Genomic DNA, 18,741 nt, shown 5'->3' on the forward strand with positions numbered 1-18,741 from the left:
ATACCGGTGGAAATACGTAGATCAGCTCGAACTGGTCCCACGGGGCTACTAGAGCATCCACCGCCACGGCCTCCGGGTCCTTGTACCTGGACATGAACGTCGGAATCCTGGCGTTCAGCCTGGATGCCATCAAATCCACTTGGGGAGTTCCCCAACGGGAGCACAGCAGTGCAAACACTTCCGGATGAAGACTCCATTCTACCGGATCCACTTGCTCGCGACTGAGAAAATCCGCTGTGATATTCCGCACTCCAGGAATGTGAATCGCAGAGATGACTGGAACCCTGGACTCGGCCCATAACATGATCCGAGAGACCTCCATCATGAGTCTGGAACTCCTCGTCCCGCCTTGATGGTTGATATATGCGACCGCTGTCGCATTGTCCGTCTGAACTCAGACTGGCAGACCGCTCAAAGGGACCGACCAATGGCGGAGGCAGAGAAAAATCGCCCTCAATTCCAGGATATTGATCGGCAGAGAAGACTCTTCTGACGACCAGACTCCCTGAATCCAGAGATCGTTCCAAACTCCCCCCCCCCCCCCCCCCAACCCGTCAGGCTGGCATCGGTGGTTATGACCGACCACCGTGGAAGGAGGAAAGATTTCCCCAGGGATAACACCTCCGGACGTAACCACCATCCGAGACACTCTCGCACCCTGCGGGAGATAATGACACTGCGATCCAGCGAAGCCGGCTATCGATCCCAACGGGTCAGAATGAGATCTTGGAGACCCCTGGAATGAAATTGAGCAAACGGTACCGCCTCCATTGTTGCCACCATTAGACCCAGAAGGCGCATACACCTTCGAAGGGACATTGCCGTCGTCGACCTCATGGTTTGAACCTGGTGACGAAGGTTCGCTTGTTTGTCCGGAGGCAGGGACACCACTGCCCGTACCGTGTCGAAATGCATTCCCAGGAACAGGATTGACTGTGATGGCTCCAGAGATGACTTCTTCCAATTGACCAGCCACCCGACGTCTTCCAGGTGCTGAAGGGATAGATCGCGAGCTGTCACCGCCTCCTCCGCTGTGGATGACACTATCAACAGGTCGTCCAGGTAGGGAAGAATCGTAACCCCTTGTCTTCGGAGAATCGCCATAAGTGGCGCCAGAATTTTTGTAAAAACCCTGGGAACCGAGGCCAACGCGAACGGCAGGCCCACAAACTGATAATGGGCCTGACCTATGGCAAAACGCAGGAAGCGCTGGTGGACCCTTCCAATGGGGACATGCAAATAGGCGTCGCGGATGTCGATTGACACCAAAAAATCATACTGTGACAGGGCCGCCACAAGAGAGCGAAGAGATTCCATGCGGAACTTCCGGGTCCGGACATGAAGATTCAACTCTTTGAGATCCAGAATGGGGCGAAACTTGTCCTCCTTTTTGGGAACCACAAAAAGGTTGGAGTAAAATCCCCTTCCCCGGTCCTCCGGTGGAACCGTAACCACTACGCCGTTCTGCAGAAGAGAATCGACCTCCCGCAGCAGAACAGCTGCCAGCTTGGGCTCGGACGGGATGCGAGACTGGCAAAACCTGTCTGGGGGTCGAGAGTGAAACTCTATGAAATAGCCTGCCGACATAACCCGCGTCACCCAGGCGTCCGATACGTGGGATGCCCAAGTCAACTCGAATTGGAGCAGACTACCCCCCACCCGGGAACCCTCGGGTGAGCACCTGGCGTCAGTCCGCCTTAGCGGGCTTTTTGCCAGCTTCCCGTTTGTCTTGACGGAAATTCTGTTTCCAGGGAGTACGGGATTTTTGAGAGGTCTTCTTTCCGGAAGAGGAGGGACGACCCGACCCCCAAGAGGGCTGACCGAACCGTCCCCTGGGCCGAAAGGACCGACGACCACCACCGACACTAGACTTGCCAGATGTAGACGCCGCTGCTCTCCGCTGCGGCAAAGCCGTATCTTTTGCTTTGGCCTTAGCAATCAGCTCCGTGAGGTCAGAACCAAAAAGCTGACCGCCCTTGTACGCCAGACTCCGCAAACCTTGCTTGGATACAGCGTCTCTAGTCCACAGCTTAAGCCACAGCGCTCTTCTGACTGACGGCCGAGGATTGCGCTCTGGACAGAACCGAAGTAGTATCCAGAACTGCGTCTCTGCCATATCGGGCCGCCTCTTCCAACAACTGGATGAGCCTTTCTACCTCAGACAACGGGGTCCCATCTTGCCACGCCGTCCGTAGCTGATCCAACCACCGTAGAGACGCCTCACCAGTACACATGGCTCCTAAGGAAGCTCGGAATCCATGACCCGCGGCCTCGTAGATGGATTTCGCCGCTAACTCTGTCTTTCTGTCTAGCGGATCCTGCAGACTCGCCTTCCCTTTAACAGGAAGCAGAGAAGATTTGCTCAGCTGAGATAAAGGAACGTCCACCTCAGGAGAGGGAACCCAATTAGCGACCGTCTCCATGGAACAGGGGTACAGAGTATCAAAAATCCGTGTCCCCTGAAAACGCTTATCCGGACACAGGCGTTCTTTCTCCACCACCTCGCTAAGCTCATCGAGCGATGGCAGAGTCGACCGAGTCCGACGCGACTCCTGAAACAGCCGGGCCGACTTACCAGGGCGTCTCGATACCACATTAGGCAACTGTAACGCCTCTCTCATAGCCACAATAAAGGCATCCACGCGGCCCACAAGCGAAGCAGAGCGACCCTGCCAATCCTCTTCGTCAGAATCGAAGATCTCCCCAGCAGAGCTTGTCGGAGTTTCTGAGGCCTCCGTCTCACTGTGCGGAGGGGACAGTACCGGCCTGTGGCGCTTCTTGCCACGAGAAGTCTGTTGGGATTTAGCTGATACCCAATGACCTAGAAGGCCAGACAAGCTATCAATGGAGCGAGTGAGCGCCTCCACTTTAACATCACTGAGCCCCCCGACCAGCGTTAAACTTGACGCCGTCGAGGACTCCTGCGTGTCAGATACGCGAGACAGATCCTGAAGCGGACCTGGGAGGCGGTCCGCACCTTCTGGACCCTGATCCGACATGCCCTCACACAGAATTTTGTATGGCCGAATAACCCCTTAAAGGTGTGGTCAGTAACTAGGACAGAGTGATCCCGTACCACAGCCTGTTCTTCCCAGGGGAAACCAAACGCTGAAGGGTTACAGCTCCTCTAGGAGAGAAAGCTACCCCAGCTGCCTGACAGAGCAGGATTTAAGGGTTAACTGCCTTCGAGGGGTTAATGCTGCAGACTGCGGACAACCTCTGCTTTTTTTAAAAGAGGTGTGCGAGCCCCAGAAATACCTCAGCTGAGAGGTAACAGCGGCAGGTTCAGCACAGTCTGACTACCTTAACAGGGTTGCAGAGAGGTGCCCCGCGCTGCGGAGGTGAGAGAGGAACCTTCTGCCTTAAAGACGGAAGCGACTCACCCAGCTGGCCGCGGTGACTGCTCTTCCCGGTCTTTTTTTTGAAGTGGACTGTCCGGAATGATGAGAGACGAGCTAGGAGCAGGAGGACGCCGCGTGGTATGGCCAACGCGCATGAAGAAGCCGAAAGAGGAAGGGGCGGGAACCGCTCCGGCGCGTGCTTAGAGCTCTTCCTGCCCGCGAAAGACAGGCAGCGAGGGGACGCGAGGCCACGCCCCCCGCCGCCGTTCAAAGAAGCGCACGGCTTCTCGGTCCTCCGCTCCCGCTCGTCTGACACATCACTGCAGGGATTCCACCTGCGGATAAAAAAACAGCAGTCACCGCATTGATTAAAATAACAGCGGCTGCCGCAGCAGCCGCTGAAGGACTCATGCATACTGAGCACTTACCCAGCTGAGCGCCACAGGGACCCCCAGGGATGTGTGGCGCCGTGTCCCTTAGCTTCCCCCACGGTGGAGCGCGCAGGGACCCCACAGGCACGGTTTGCGTCTCCGCCAGGAAGCACCCTGTATCCCCCGGGGCCGGCAGGGTTCTGCGGGGACCGCCTTAGGGGGTACGCAGATCCGCCAGGGAAGGGGTGGGGGTCTCAGCAGCGCTGAGACCCCCTGAGACCTCTAGACCACGGGGGGTCCAGGGCTCCGGGACAAAAATAAAAAAAACTTCTGAGGAGCTGCAGAGGCAGCGACTATCCTCTGCGACCTCAAATTTTAGACTGGAGAATCATGGGAGTAGGAGGAGCCTAGGCTGGAGGGGCCGGTCATCACTTTTTATAAATCTGAGGTGAACTATCCTGTGGGGCTCCGCCTACCCACTAGTAATGATTCTGTGTCTCCCTTCCTTCCCTTCTGCTGCTGAAAGAATGAATGGGGCCATGTATCGTGAGATTTTGAGTGCAAACCTCCTTCCATCAGCAAGGGCATTGAAGATTAAACGTGGCTGTGTCTTTCAGCATGACAATGATCCCAAGCACACCGCCAGGACAACGAAGGAGTGGCTTTGTAAGAAGCATTTCAAGGTCCTGGAGTGGAGGAGAATGGAGGAATGGGCCAACATACCAGCAAAAGGGTGTGCCAACCTTGTGAAGACTTACAGAAAACATTTGAACTCTGTCATTGCTAGCAAAGGATATTTAACAAATTATTGAGATGAACTTTTGTAATTGACCAAATACTTATTTTCCACCAAAATGTGAAAAAACTTTCTTTCCAAATTAGACAATGTGATTTTCAGGATTTGTTTTCTCATTTGGTCTCTGAGGCTATGTGCCCAAGATGCAGAAATGCTGCATATTTTTTCCGCTCCTACCTGGCAGGAAAAACGCATTCCCACCAGGTAGAAGCATTTTTCAAGCGTTTTTGCATGCATTTCTGCATGCGGGTTATCAAGCGCTTTTCCAAGCGATTTTAGCATCACTTGGAAAAGTGCTTGACAACTTGTTCACACTATATAAATCCATGCAACCAGCATGGATTTATAGTAGTGTGACCAAGTTCGTTAAAAAAAAAAAAAAAAAGAAAGAATAAGAATGGTAAAAAATAAAAAATAAATATTATACTCACCTTCCGATGTCCTCCAGGTGTTTTCTCCGCTGCGTCCGGTCTCTTGCACTGCTCGCGGTGGTGTGAAGGACCTGCGGTGACGTCATTCAGTCATGTGTCAGGTCACATGACTCAATGACGTCATGGCAGGTCCTTCAACACAGCAACCCATACAGCAGACCAGACGGAGGGGAGAAAACACCGGGAGGACATCGGAAGTTAAGTATAATCTTTATTTTTTATTCTTTTTTTACAGGTTCTATGGTACCCAGGTCTGGAGGAGAGTCTCCTCTCCTCCAGACCTGGGTACCATCCGCACATTGAACCGTGTGATATATGCTTGTGCAGATGCAGTGATGCGGATGTCACGCGCTCCAATGCAAGTCAATGGTTGCGATTACGCTGCGTGTCCGCAAAATTAATGGACATGCTGCGTTTTTTTCCGCAATGATAATCCGCAGCGGAAATTTCCGCAGCATGTGCACAGCACATGCGGATTATCATTGGGGACCATGGGGCACGTATTACCAAGCGTTTTCGCTGCGGAAATTCCGCGGCAAAAACGTTTGAAAAACGCATAGTGGGCATGCAGCCTCATAGTTGAGGTCTACCTATGATGTCAATTACAGGCCTCTCTTATCTTTTTAAGTGGGAGAACTTGCACAATTGGCTGACTAAATACTTTTTCCCCCAGTGTGTGTGTGTGTGTGTGTGTGTGTGTGTGTGTGTGTGTGTGTGTGTGTGTGTGTGTGTGTGTAAATATGTCTTATATTCTAGAGTGTGCAAAGCAGTCATCGAAGCAAGAGGTGGCTACTTTGAAGAACCTAGAATATATTGTTACGTATATAATTCCACATGTGTTAATTCATAGTTTTGATGCCTTCAGTGTGAATGTACAATTTCATAGTCATGAAAATACATAAAAATCTTTAAATGAGAAGGTGTGTCCAAACTTTTGGTCTGTACTGTGTGTGTATATATATATATATATATATATATATATATATATATATATATATATATATATGTATGTATATCAGCAGATAATTCTTCATCCCATTTACCATATTAATTTAAATAGAAAATTAGGTAAATACAAAATTAATCTTACTTGCAATTAACTCTTCTCAGGGCAAGTAGAGAGAAAGGTGGTCTGAATGGAGGTTCATTAAAGTGAAGTGCAGGTCAGAGATGTCAAGTGCATATAAAGCTATGTGGGCATAAATAATTAACACTGTTCTAAAAAGAAATGGAAAGTGACCATTACCCAATATAAGAACTAGCTACTATATGCAAAGTAGGAGTGAAAGACTTCTAGTGGCATCATTTCATATAGATAGTTTGGGCAAGCCAACAGAAATAAATGGTTCAAAAATTAAAAAGTCACTTCTAGTGATCCCTGAGGTTTCCACACCAAACCCAACTTCTTCTAAACAGAATAATGAAAGTTTAGATAAATGTAAAATGTTTTGAAGTTTATGACACATTGTATGTTAAACAGTTTGTATAAACTAACAATAGTAACCTAAGAGGAACACAAATTTCCAGACAAGGACTCCTCTAAATAACTCTAGGGAAGGGTAACACTTTGAAAAACGACCTGTGCTTTTCTCTGAAGAAAGGTAATGTGAACTTGGAAAGGGCAATTAAATTGTCAGAATTAACAAATTTGTTTTTAACTAGAAGATAGCCAGAAGAATAGTCTAGGGGCTGGTATTGATTGGCAAAACAGAGAACATTCGTCTTCAGGTATTTACGCTGCCACTGTTGTATTAGAGGCTGTTTTTGTCCCCATCAATCCTAACTGGAGATTGCTCTGACTTCTCATCTGCACAAACACAAAGTATCAGGTGAAAATAATTCCAAATACATTCAGATATTATTCTGATACCCAAAGATCGGGGCCGATTTTGATTTACTCAAAGTGCATAAGAATTCTAGTTCACATACATTAAGTGTTTTAGACACCGTTTCCACCTCACCTGACGAGTTTTTTTACTAGGAAAGGGGTATGGATTAGGATGCTTCACATTGGTTTATTTTAGAAAACTTTTGCGCAATAGAGAAGTGGTATAAAGTTAGATAAAAGAATTTCAAGAAGTGCCAAATTTATCATCTTGCATGAGCCACTGTGATAAATACAGGTGCTTCACACAAAATTATAATATCAAAAATTTTATTTATTTCAGTTCTTCAATACAAAAAGTGAAACTCATTATATAGAGTCACTACAAACAGAGTGATCTATTTCAAGTGTTTAATTCTGTTAATATTGATGATTATGGCTTACAGCCAATGATAACACAAAAGTCATTATCTCAGTAAATTAGAATAATTAAACATCTGCAAAGGCTTCCTAAGCGCTTAAAAAGGTCCCTTAGTCTGTTTCAGTAGGCTCCACAATCATGGGGAAGACTGCTGACTTGACAGATGTCCAGAAAGCAGTCATTAACACACTATACAAGGAGGGTAAGTCACAAAAGGTCATTGATAAAGAATCTGGCTGTTCACAGAGTGCAGTATCCAAGCATATTAATGGAAAGTTGAGTGGAAGGAAAGAGTGTGGTAGAAAAAGGTGCACAAGCAACCAGGATACCTGCAGCCTAGAAAGGATTGTTAAGAAAAGGCCATTCAAACATTTGGGGGAGATTCACAAGGAGTGGACAGCTGCTGGAGTCATTGCCTCAAGAGCCACCACACACAGACGTATCCAGGACATGGGCTACAAGTGTCACATTCCTTGTGTCAAGCCACTCATGACCAATAGACAACGCCAGAAGCGTCTTACCTGGGCCAAGGAGAAAAAGACCTGGACTGTTGCTCAGTGGTCCAAGGTGTTGTTTTCAGATGAAAGTAAATGTATCATTTTATTTGGAAATCAAGGTCCCAGAGTCGGGAGGAAGAGTGGAGAGGCACACAATCCAAGCTGCTTGAGGTCTAGTGTGAAGTTTCCACAATTGGTGATGGTTTGGGGAGCCATGTCATCTGCTGGTGTAGGTCCTCTGTGTTTAATCAAGACCAAAGTCAGCGCAGCCATCTACCAAGAAATTGTAGAGCACTTCATGCTTCCCTCTGCCGACAAGCTCTTTGGAGATGGAAATTTTATTCTCCAGCAGGACTTGGCACCTGTCCACACTGCCAAAAGTACCAATACCGGGATTAAAAACAACAGTATCACTGTGCTTGATTGGCCAGCAAACTCATCTGACATTAACCCCATAGAGAATCTATGGGGTATTGTCAAGAGGAAGAGGAGAGACACCAGACCCAACAATGCAGATGAGCTGAAGGCTGCTATCAAAGCAACCTGGGCTTCCATAACACCTCAGCAGTGCCACAGGCTGATCGCCTCCATGCCACGCCGCATTGATGCAGTAATTGATGCAAAAGGAGCCCCGACCAAGTATTAAGTGCATTTACTGAACATACTTTTCAGTAGGATAACATTTCTGATTTTAAAAACATTTTTCAAGCTGTTATAAAGTATTCTAATTTACTGAGATAATGACTTGTGTTTTCATTCGATGAACGCCATAATCATCAACATTAACAGAAATAACCACTTGAAATAGATCACTCTGTTTGTAATGACTCTATATATGAGTTTCACTTTTTGTAACGAAGAAATGAAATAAATTAACTTTTTGAGAATAATCTAATTTTGTGAGAAGCACCTGTATGTGGTCTAGAGTCTAATTCTAAGCTTTTAAAATCTTAAAATGTATTGATAAATCTGCCCCATTGTCTTTATCAAGGCAAATAAAGTATGAGTCTGGGGTGGGTGCATCTTAAGGGTGTCTCAGCTGACATCCACCTAGAAGATAATATCCTCATTACAGTTATTCCCGTGTCCAGTATGCAGTTTGCATACCAGCGGACCTGCCATCTGTGACTGTAGACTGGACACTTCCCATGTTCATTTACTATTTTACTTAACCTTGTGTATGTAAATATATATATATATATATATATATATATCTATATATATATATATATATATATATATCTATATATATATATATATATATATATATATATATATATTTTACTGATTTCTGAAATAGTCACCTTATTGGTATGTCTATACTTGGTCTTCCTATAGTTCATTATAGGCTACCCTACTAAGTGGAATTACAAGTTAGGATTATCAATTTTTATGACCATGTATTATTGCCAGTAATTTTTGATTTGTGCCTCCTTTTTTCTTGTCGTTGTCCACTTCAAACCATTATGCTTGTTTAATAAAGTTAACTACTTTTTCATTATACTATTTATTGACTATCGGTTCTTTGGGCCCCCTTTTGGTTTAAGCGTTTTCTTACCGATTAGTCTCCTTGCATCACAGTCCAGTATTGTATGCACACCTACTATATATTATACATCATACATACACGTATGACAGCCTGTGTCTTAGTAACTTAGCAATGTGACTCATTTATGCGTGCATATATTCTACATTGTTTTTCTTCCTTTGTCCTCTAACTCCGATGAACACAGAATGATCAATAACAGATCATTTTGTGCTCTTTAAGTTGTGAATGTTGTCGGCAGCACAATATGCTGCCAAGAACGAAGAATTTTAAGCAAGCTTATAAAACAATTAATTCTGCTGAAGGAATCTTTTGCTGGTCTGTCAATAATTGGACTGGAAGCCTGTTTACATTGCCTGATTATCAGGCAACAAATGTACAAGTTATAGGAGGTGCAGTGTTAACACATCTTAAGACGCTGACTCAGGTTTACTATGTTTAAACCAATTTTGGGGTTCATTATCTCAAATAACATCTAATCTATTTTCAGACATTTGTGTCAGATTTGGAGCCATTTGCAGCAGTTTATAAACTGGAGTGAAAAATTTGCACACTCACTCTAGTAGGTGGAAAGGTTAAAAACTAAAGAAACATCTCTAGTCATTTTTAAAGATGAGACAAATTTATCAATCCCAGTGAAATATATAAAACTCCAGCCAAAACACAGCACATGATAAATTGCCTTGGCGATGGAAGTGATCGTCACAAAACAGTGAACAATTCTAAAGAAACCTGTAACAAGTGGTACAACAAATTTATCAGTTAAAAAGGACATATTTAGTAAGAAAAATATAATAAGTATAACCAATAGTTTCGTTTTTCAATTTGGACATCCCTCGCCAATCCAGTGCTCCTCCTGGCTGGTTATGCATGTGACTACTGCAGCCAATCACTAGCCTCAGTGGTGACTAATGTGTCACCAAAGCAACCAGTGATTGGCTGCAGTAGTCACCTGTCCATATGGCTGAAAGAGGAAGCACAGAGAATTGGGCCACCCCAAAACAACTGGAAAAAGAGGCGAGGGAAAAAGATTGAGTATACTTTAGTTATTTTAATTAGAGCATATTGCACGGTTTTTGATTAAAAATAAAAAGATTCAAGGCTGGACAACTTCTTTAATTAAAGGAAAGGTATTAGTCTGCATGTTGTTAAAAATTAAATAATTAAAACACAAACAGGAATTTGTTATCCTCTTTTTTTACACCAGTAATGTTTAATTTTCTAAATTACAGTTGGCAGTCAGGATAGAATGGCAAATCTTTAAATCCGGTCTCCTATTTAAAAATGCACTGTTACAATGTGGTCTGCAAGCGTTATGGCTGAATGGGTTTATACACTATCTCCTTTAATTCATTTGCCAGAGATAAAATAGCTTGACAGCTTGATGCACATATTGCTAGCAACAGCAAATAAAACCCACTAAACTAGTATTGATTCCCCTTACACTGAAGATACATCATAGCCAATATCACTTGACTCCAGTAAGACCAGGGGCCAGTCCAGGCGCTGGCACCAGGTGCATGAAAGTGGACTTTTAATTACAAAATGTCTCTGTTCTGGAATATATATATGACATACAGTGCTGCTTCACCTTATTTGCAGTTTATGAGTAGAGAAAGGGATTCAAAGGTAAGAGCTCTCAAGCCAGCCAAGAGGCATTCTGAATTCTGGGTTTAACTTATTACTTGACACAGATCAGAAACTCCTGTTACACAAAATCAAAGCAGAAAATTGTGCAAAAATGAATTTGTGAATAGAGCCATAGACGTCCATTTCAAATGTTGCTCTGCCTAACAGCAGATATAGCACAGATCCCCCTAGCTGCAGTCAAAACAGAACATTCCCAGAGTACTTACATGGTATTTTGTTATCACTAGGATTCTGATCCATGGGGTTGGACCTCCAAGGACCTTCTCAATCAAAGCGGTGTTCACAGCCCAAACAATCCATTGAACTGCAACACTTTTCAATTTAAGAGAATGGGGTTGTGTTGAAGTTCTCCACAGAGATGGTGGCTTAAAGTCACTATGCAAGGAAATGCTAAGAGGGAGTCAAAGGTTGGCACTCATAAATAAGAAAAAGATGGCATGGCATATCCTAGACATACCATGAAAAGTGAAAGCAGGACCCTCCATCTTTATTCCGTACCCCTATCTTTTCCTAACTGTGACAATACTCTTCCTCTTAGAGTGGCAAGTAACTAACTGCTAGGACTACTATTAGTCATAGAGTCAGTGCATTTTTCCCCTCCAACATGCAGTCACAGCAGTACCCTTCCTCAGTAGTCATAAGAGTACCAATCCTCATTCTCCAAGCAATGTCTTTCCCATGCCTACCTGTAATTCCAGCACTTGCAAAATATTTCAATCAGTGGAAACAGTCAAAGGCATATTCTGGTGACCAGCAAACTGTTCTAAACAACTCAGGGTTATACAAGTAATCTCTGTATTACATGAGAAAAGCTTCTACATATAATTATATAAAATATTTTATATATACCTCTATATACTTGGTGTTTTACGCCAGAGTTCTGGAGAAAAGACTTTGATGAATCAGGGCCTACAGCTTTTGAGATGTGACAATATTATAACATCTCACCTGTATAAGTGCCTAGACTTCAAACGGAGGAGGGGGAGGGAGGGAGAACATGCCTAATTGCTGGCAGATGGGCTTACATACTTTGATCAAATGTGTGCAAAGAATTTTTAATTTTTACATGTTTAACAATAATGGAATTATATGTATTTAATGTCTGTCCCATGTTTTTTTTGTAGATATTTGAGTATCCATGGTGGTCTATGCGTGCAGCTCCATTTAAGTGCAGCTTATTAAGTGGACATTAGAAATATACCAGAAACGTAACGTACCAGAAGGTAAGCGCCATACCTGTTCACTAACTGCACTGGCTTTTTCAATTTCCACAATTACTCTTTCAGCATGCTTACATTTGCCCTTACAGTTATTGCTCCACTAACCCGTATTCTCCTTCGCTATCCCCAAACACCAGCACTCTTCAAACAAATAATTATCTCACCTTCCCTCCCCACCTGACCTGCTCCTAAACCTCAGATCCCTCCTACTAAAACACAAAACAAGCCAAGCACTCTTTCTCCCACTTGTTCGCTCTTTCTTTGCTTCTCCTCACTGCTGGCGATACACCTCCCAATCCTGGACTTCCGCAGCTGATACTGCCATTATTTCTCCCTCCTATCACTAGCCACCTATTAGAAACAACTGCAATCTCTCCAACATAAAACCCATTCCATTCCCCACTCAGCTGCTCCTTTTCTCTGAAGCACTTTGGAACGCCTGTTACATATGCAATAAGCTCCACGTCATTGACGACCTCTTTATATCTTGCAAAATAATCCTTCCTGAGCCTCATCGAATCATGGCTGACATCCTCTGACACAGCCTCTCCTAATGCGATGGCCTTCACTTCATCCACACTCCTTGCCCTGGCAATGGACATGGTGGTGGAGTGGGTCTTCTCCTTTCTAACAATTGCACTTTCAACCCAGTCCCATCTCTATCCTTCCTCATCTTCTCTTCTTTTGACGTAAACGCTGTATCCACTCTCCCTCCAATCTCCAAGACGCCATCATATACCAACCCCTGGGTTCGACCACTGCCTTTATTTACCACGTCTCCACCTTGCTTCTACACTTTCTCTTTGCTGACATTCTCACCATCATCATGGGTGACTTCAACATCCTCACTGACACCCGCCAGTCAGCAGACTCCAAACTCCTGTCACTTGCTTCATTCTTTAGTCTTGCTCAGTGGTCCTCTACAGCCACACACACAGACGGACATATATTAGACCTTATTTTCAGCTGCCACCGCTCCCTATCTAATCTCACAACCTCACCTCTCCCCCTGACTACCATCAACTCATTTTCTCATCCCTGTCCTCCTCACCTACCCCCATGTCCAGCAACCAGCACTCCCCCGCAGAAACCTTGCACACCTAGACATTCACACACACTGACTGTATTCTACCATTATATTCCATATCTTCACTCCATGACACAGACAATGCCACAGTTTTCTACAACGCCACACTCTCATCACCTATGAAATTAGTCGCCCCTCTCGTGCACGGCAAAGTGCGATGAAGTAATAGACAGTCCTGGCACAACAACCTCACTAAAAAGCTTTGACAATTGTCCAGGGCTCCTGAGTGGCGCTGGAAGAGAATGCACTCAGAATAACACCTCAACACATTCAATCAAGCAACTTTCACATTTTAAGTCGGCCCTTGCCTCTGCTAAACAGGACTACTTCCTCTTGATCTCACAACCCCAGTTATTCAACACTTAACTCTCTCCTCCGCCCACCACTGCCCCCTCCAACTTCCCTCATCTCTGCAGAAGAGTTTGTCGCACATTTCAAAAACAAAATTAACCAAATCAGGCAAGTCTTTACTCCTCCAACACCACAACCTCTTTGCATAACAGACCACTGCCCTTCCCCTATAACCTTACTCCCCACCATCACTGAAGGAGAGCTTACTCATCTTCTCTCCAAATCACACCTTACCAGTTGTCCACGCTTATCCCGGCCCTAACCCATCTCTTCAACTAGCCATCATTAACTTCGGTTACCTTCCCTTCTGCCTTCAAAAATGCCACAATCACACCTATCCTGAAGAAACCATTCCTCGACCCGACCTCTACATCCAGCAAATGTGCTCACATTTTATCAAATGTGTACAAAGTACCTCATGATTTTATGATGGAATTCATGTTTATAATGTTTGCAAAGAGCTTTTCCTTTTTTTTTATATACGTCTGGCCATTTTGAATCGCACCTGTCATCAGGATTGTACTCAGCAAACAACATACACTTTCAGGTGGGCGACATTACATTGTTTAAAATGATACCTTGGTTGATGAAATCCGTCCTGTGGTTCTTGTGTAATCTTTACTTTCAGTTTGGAGATGATATGCTCGTGCTTCGGGGAGGAACTGTGGCGTGGGCTCTATCTGGTGCTCTCCTTGCATATTCATCTGTATGTCCTTATGACAACTCACTGTGCCTTCACTGACCTGCCTCCTATTTTACATAATGCATCTAGTAGTGCGGGGCTAGGTAAAATAGGAGGAAGGTCAGTGAAGGCACAGTAAGCTGTCATAAGAGCATACAGATTAATACATAAGCAGAGCACCAGATAGAGCCCACCTCACAGGCCGCCCGAAGCATGGGCATATCATTATCTCCAAACAGAAAGTAAAGATTACCCAAGAACCACTGGACGGATTTAATCAACCAAGGTATCATTTTAAACAGTGTAATGTCGCCCACCTGACAGTGAATGAGTTTACTGAGCACAATCCTGCTAACAGGTGCGCTTTAAAGAAGTTGTCTGACAAAAAAAAAAGTCCTGTTCAGTCAACTAGCACCTCAAGCCAGTAATTGATTGTATGATCAGGTGAGTGAAAAGGGACTTCATATGTGCTTCCGATGACATCCTGTTCTAATCCACTGACTGTTGCAGCCAATCACAAGCCTCAGTAGTCAAAATAATAATGAAAAAGACAATCAGTTTCTGTCCTGGCTGAGACCTCTGGTGTAGCCTGTACTGGAGTCATCGTGAGTATATATTCTTTTGTGTGTAAAAACATTTCATGCATTTTTGATAATTTTTTAAATAATTGTGCAACACGTTTAAGAAATTTACTTTGTTAGTTAACAAAATCTCTATAGATGAGCACTTTTTTATTTTTTTAATGCTGGATTTATCTTTTTTTTTTTTTTTTTTATAGTATTTAATATTTTCACAAGCAGTATTCTATAAAAGCAAAACAAAAGAAAGAAAAAAAAAACTAAATTATTGTAAAAATATAAAAGCATTGTTTTTTCCCATATTCATTTATTTATAATGCCAGCTGTTTTATCAATCTCCATCACACTGATTTAAACCACATTTTTTATATTTATTTTTCAAGATGTTCTGTTTTATGAAAAACTGTCCCATACAAATAATGAAAAACAACATAAAGGCCCATACAATAATATATTACCTTCCAAACAGATAGTACATCACACCGTTTGATGTAGATTTTTAGCAGGAAAATTTATTATCAATGGAGAAGCGTACGCAGGTATATAACTTTCTACCTAACACCTATATATCACAGAATATGTGATGACAATAAGCAAAATATAGAATTCATCCTCCTAGGGAGTGAGAATCTTGTCAGATGTGAGTGACCGTGTATATCATGTAACTAAATTTTACATCTATGACACTCAATTTGCCTGGCACAACTTCAGAAAAAATATCATAAACAGTTTAAAATTACTATAAATGTATTTGTTTATATTAATATTAAAGAAATAACTTCACTGGAGAACCCTTTAAAGTATTGCCTATCCACATGGTACCCCCAATGGGGCATTTTTTTCCCCATTAGAAATGAACAGCAGAAAACATGCCCACCCACAGCTCCATTTATTCCCTATGGGGCTCGCTGAGTGCTGCACTCTTAGTAGCAGACCCAAAGAAAAAGAATTGAGCGCCAGCCAAGGATGCACACTGCCACTCCTTTCTAACGGAGACTTAAGTCCCCTGTTTTACTGATCGGTGCGGGTACCAACGGTCAGACTTCCACCAATTTAAGTTATGACCCTTCCCTTGGATAGGTGATAACTCCTCTTCACCGGACAACTTATTTAACCACTTCACTATAGTTCCAAGCTTCTGTTTCCCTTCACATACAATTAACATTACCATCACACATATGAACTTTTTTTCTGACAAGTGCCTGATGCCTAAAGGCATTTCACATTACATAACTGTTGGACATAGCTGTTTGCAAAACAATCGTATCTTCCCCAAATCCTTAATACATAGGAACACTACACTCTTCTGAACGCTCCTGTCTTCCCTGTGAAAGAGCCACTGCCAGACTCATCTGTTAGGGAGGACAAAATGATGAGCCGGTGGAATTCCAAAGTATTAATACTTCTCTACCCCAACATCCTCTGTGAAGGATGAGTCAGGAGTCTCCTATACACATTAGTCTGTCAGTCTGGTCTAGTCTATTTGGGAGACTTAAAGGGTTATTCCCATCTCCAAGATCCTATCTTAATATGTAGTAGGAATAATAATAATAATAACAATAATAATAATAATAATAATAATAGCAAATACCGCCAATTAGAAATATAGTTTTTCTGATTCGCTATGTTTCTTTCCTCACGTGCAGGCAATGCAGGACCTTAGGTATCCATGGTTATGACCACTAGCAACTAGCTAACTGTCACTAGATCAGTGGTCGTAACCATGGATACCAAAAGTCCTGCAATGCCTGCACATGAGGAAAGACATAGCGAATCAGAAGAATTATACTACATTTCTAATATTTGATATTATTATTACACCTACTACATATTGGGATAGGATCTTGGAGATGGGAATACCCGTTTAAGGTTGTTAGAAGGGGTTTATACAGCACCTAGGGCTGCAATCTTTAGTACTGGACTACAGCTGGCAATTCACATTAGATGGCTGACAGCCAAACAATGATTCGGCCAATTGTTTGGCCGACAGCCATCTCAGCTGACTCTCCCATACACAGGAGAGTTTGTTCGGACGAGTCTTCCTGTGTTCTTTATGATAAAGCTGCCGAATGATATGTCAGCAGGTGGGTTATTGCTGGGAAAACAATGCGTTCTGCAATTCGAAGTCATACATGCGCTTAAGACATCTACTCCCAACCATCTGTCATCCGGTGCCCCTATACACACTAGACCAGAGCTGGGCAAACTGCGATCCGCGAGACACATGCGGCCCTCTGGCTGTTCCAGTCGGGCCCACGGACCAAGACAACCAGAAGGCTGAAACAGTGGCCCACGGACCGCGCCGTGCCCTTGCCCTCCGTTGCCGCTATATACATCCTCGGGATGCAGATAGCGATGAATACATTTGGTGGAGGACGGAGCTGCCGGCTCCTCTTCCACCAATCAGCGTGTGTGACTGAGCCAACAGATACAATGATGTCACTATCGCGTCTGCCATGTTGAGAGTCAGTGCACCGGAGACCGAAGCAGAGCGCCGGGGAACAGGAGTGAAGGGAGTATGTTTTTTTTCATATATGTATGGGAGATTTGTATGTATATAGAGGCTATGTGGGGGCTCACCCTATATATAGGAGGCTATGTGGGGACTCACTTTTACAGAAGGCTTTCTGGGGGTTCAAACTGTAGGGGCTAACACTGTATACAGGGGGCTATGTAGTGGCTCATATGGTATATAGAGGGCTATGTGGGGACTCAAACTATATAAAGGGGGCTAAGTGGGGTCTCATATGGCATATAGGGTGGCTGTGTGCAGGCTTATACATACGGCATATAGGGGGATTGAGTGTGGGCTCATACAGTATATAGGGGGATGTCAGCATACTTCATTCTGCACAATATTAAGTGATTACATTAATATTAATACAAAATAATTATAATTAATAGGTTATTTCTAATATTGAACAGAATTACTTGCAGCTAATTCGATCGGCCATCCACAATAGTCACGGCCTCTATGGAAAATTTCCCAACGGGAAAATTAATTGTCCACCCCTGCATTAAACTGTCTGCTGAAACACTCGATATCGGTGGGTTTGGTCGAGAATAATCTAATGTGTATGGGAGCCTTAAATCACAAGTTGTCCCTAGTACAGTAATAAATCTCCCCAATGCATTTAAAAAGAAACGCACAAAAATAGAAAATCTGCATTAAAAATACCAAATGTAGATTCAAAACCTTGTTTGACTTGGCTGAAGCATCAAATGCCTGCTGTTGATTCTAACCATGTGCCATTGATATGGTACTAGAACTGGCAATGCTCCCATGCACAATAGCCTAATTGCCAAAATGGCAAGTTTCAGCGGTAGACAATAGCTTCTGCAGTTGTCAACAGCTATGAAGTCACAGTGGCTTCCAGACCACTGCATGTGGAACAATACTCTATCTCACACAAAGTGAAAAAAGAACACAGGCAATCCTCCTTTGCTCTTAAGATGAAAAACAGAAAAATAAAATTATTGCGGGTCCCCCTGACCTTTCAAAATTTCTACAAGAAAGCTTGGCTTTCTGAAAGCTTTAGCCCCACAGTAAGAACAGAGAAAAACTTATTGATACCCAAATAAGCTACCATCATGTAATCAAATTTATGTACCAAGAAAATACAGCAGCATCATCCATAATGAGTATTAAACCTGTCAAAAGCGAGAAACAAACGTTCCAACCCTGATGAAGGACTGCCCTTACATAGTTTAAAATCCACTCTACAGGTAGCATTGTCTGGACTATGACCATTTTGGCTGAAAAGAGAATATAACTATGGTACTGACCATGCTCTATAGCTGCTTTGAGTGTCGCTTCAGGATGCATCGAACCAAGGGGGTTCCGCACAAATCGTCGTCGGCGCCTCAAGTCATCTTCCCAGTAGTCAAGGCGCCAGAACTCCCGGGGCCGGCTACAACAAAACACAGGGATCACACATGTTAGCC

The 18,741-nt window shown here is 43.7% G+C and overlaps 1 protein-coding gene across 3 annotated transcripts in view; it reads right to left on the reverse strand.

Annotated features, from left to right (window-relative positions):
* Positions 1-18,741, reverse strand: part of LRBA (LPS responsive beige-like anchor protein) — a 646,348-nt gene that overhangs the window by 332,953 nt on the left and 294,654 nt on the right. For all 3 annotated transcript variants that reach the window (XM_073642521.1, XM_073642520.1, XM_073642519.1), the window contains exon 37: positions 18,583-18,707. In XM_073642521.1, coding sequence (XP_073498622.1) covers positions 18,583-18,707 — 125 coding nt within the window. The remainder of the gene's footprint in view (positions 1-18,582; positions 18,708-18,741) is intronic.

The sequence above is a fragment of the Phyllobates terribilis genome, unplaced genomic scaffold, assembly GCF_046119375.1.
Source record: "Phyllobates terribilis strain yellow unplaced genomic scaffold, ASM4611937v1 Scaffold_1__5_contigs__length_1240528914, whole genome shotgun sequence".
Taxonomy (NCBI): Eukaryota; Metazoa; Chordata; class Amphibia; order Anura; family Dendrobatidae; genus Phyllobates; species Phyllobates terribilis.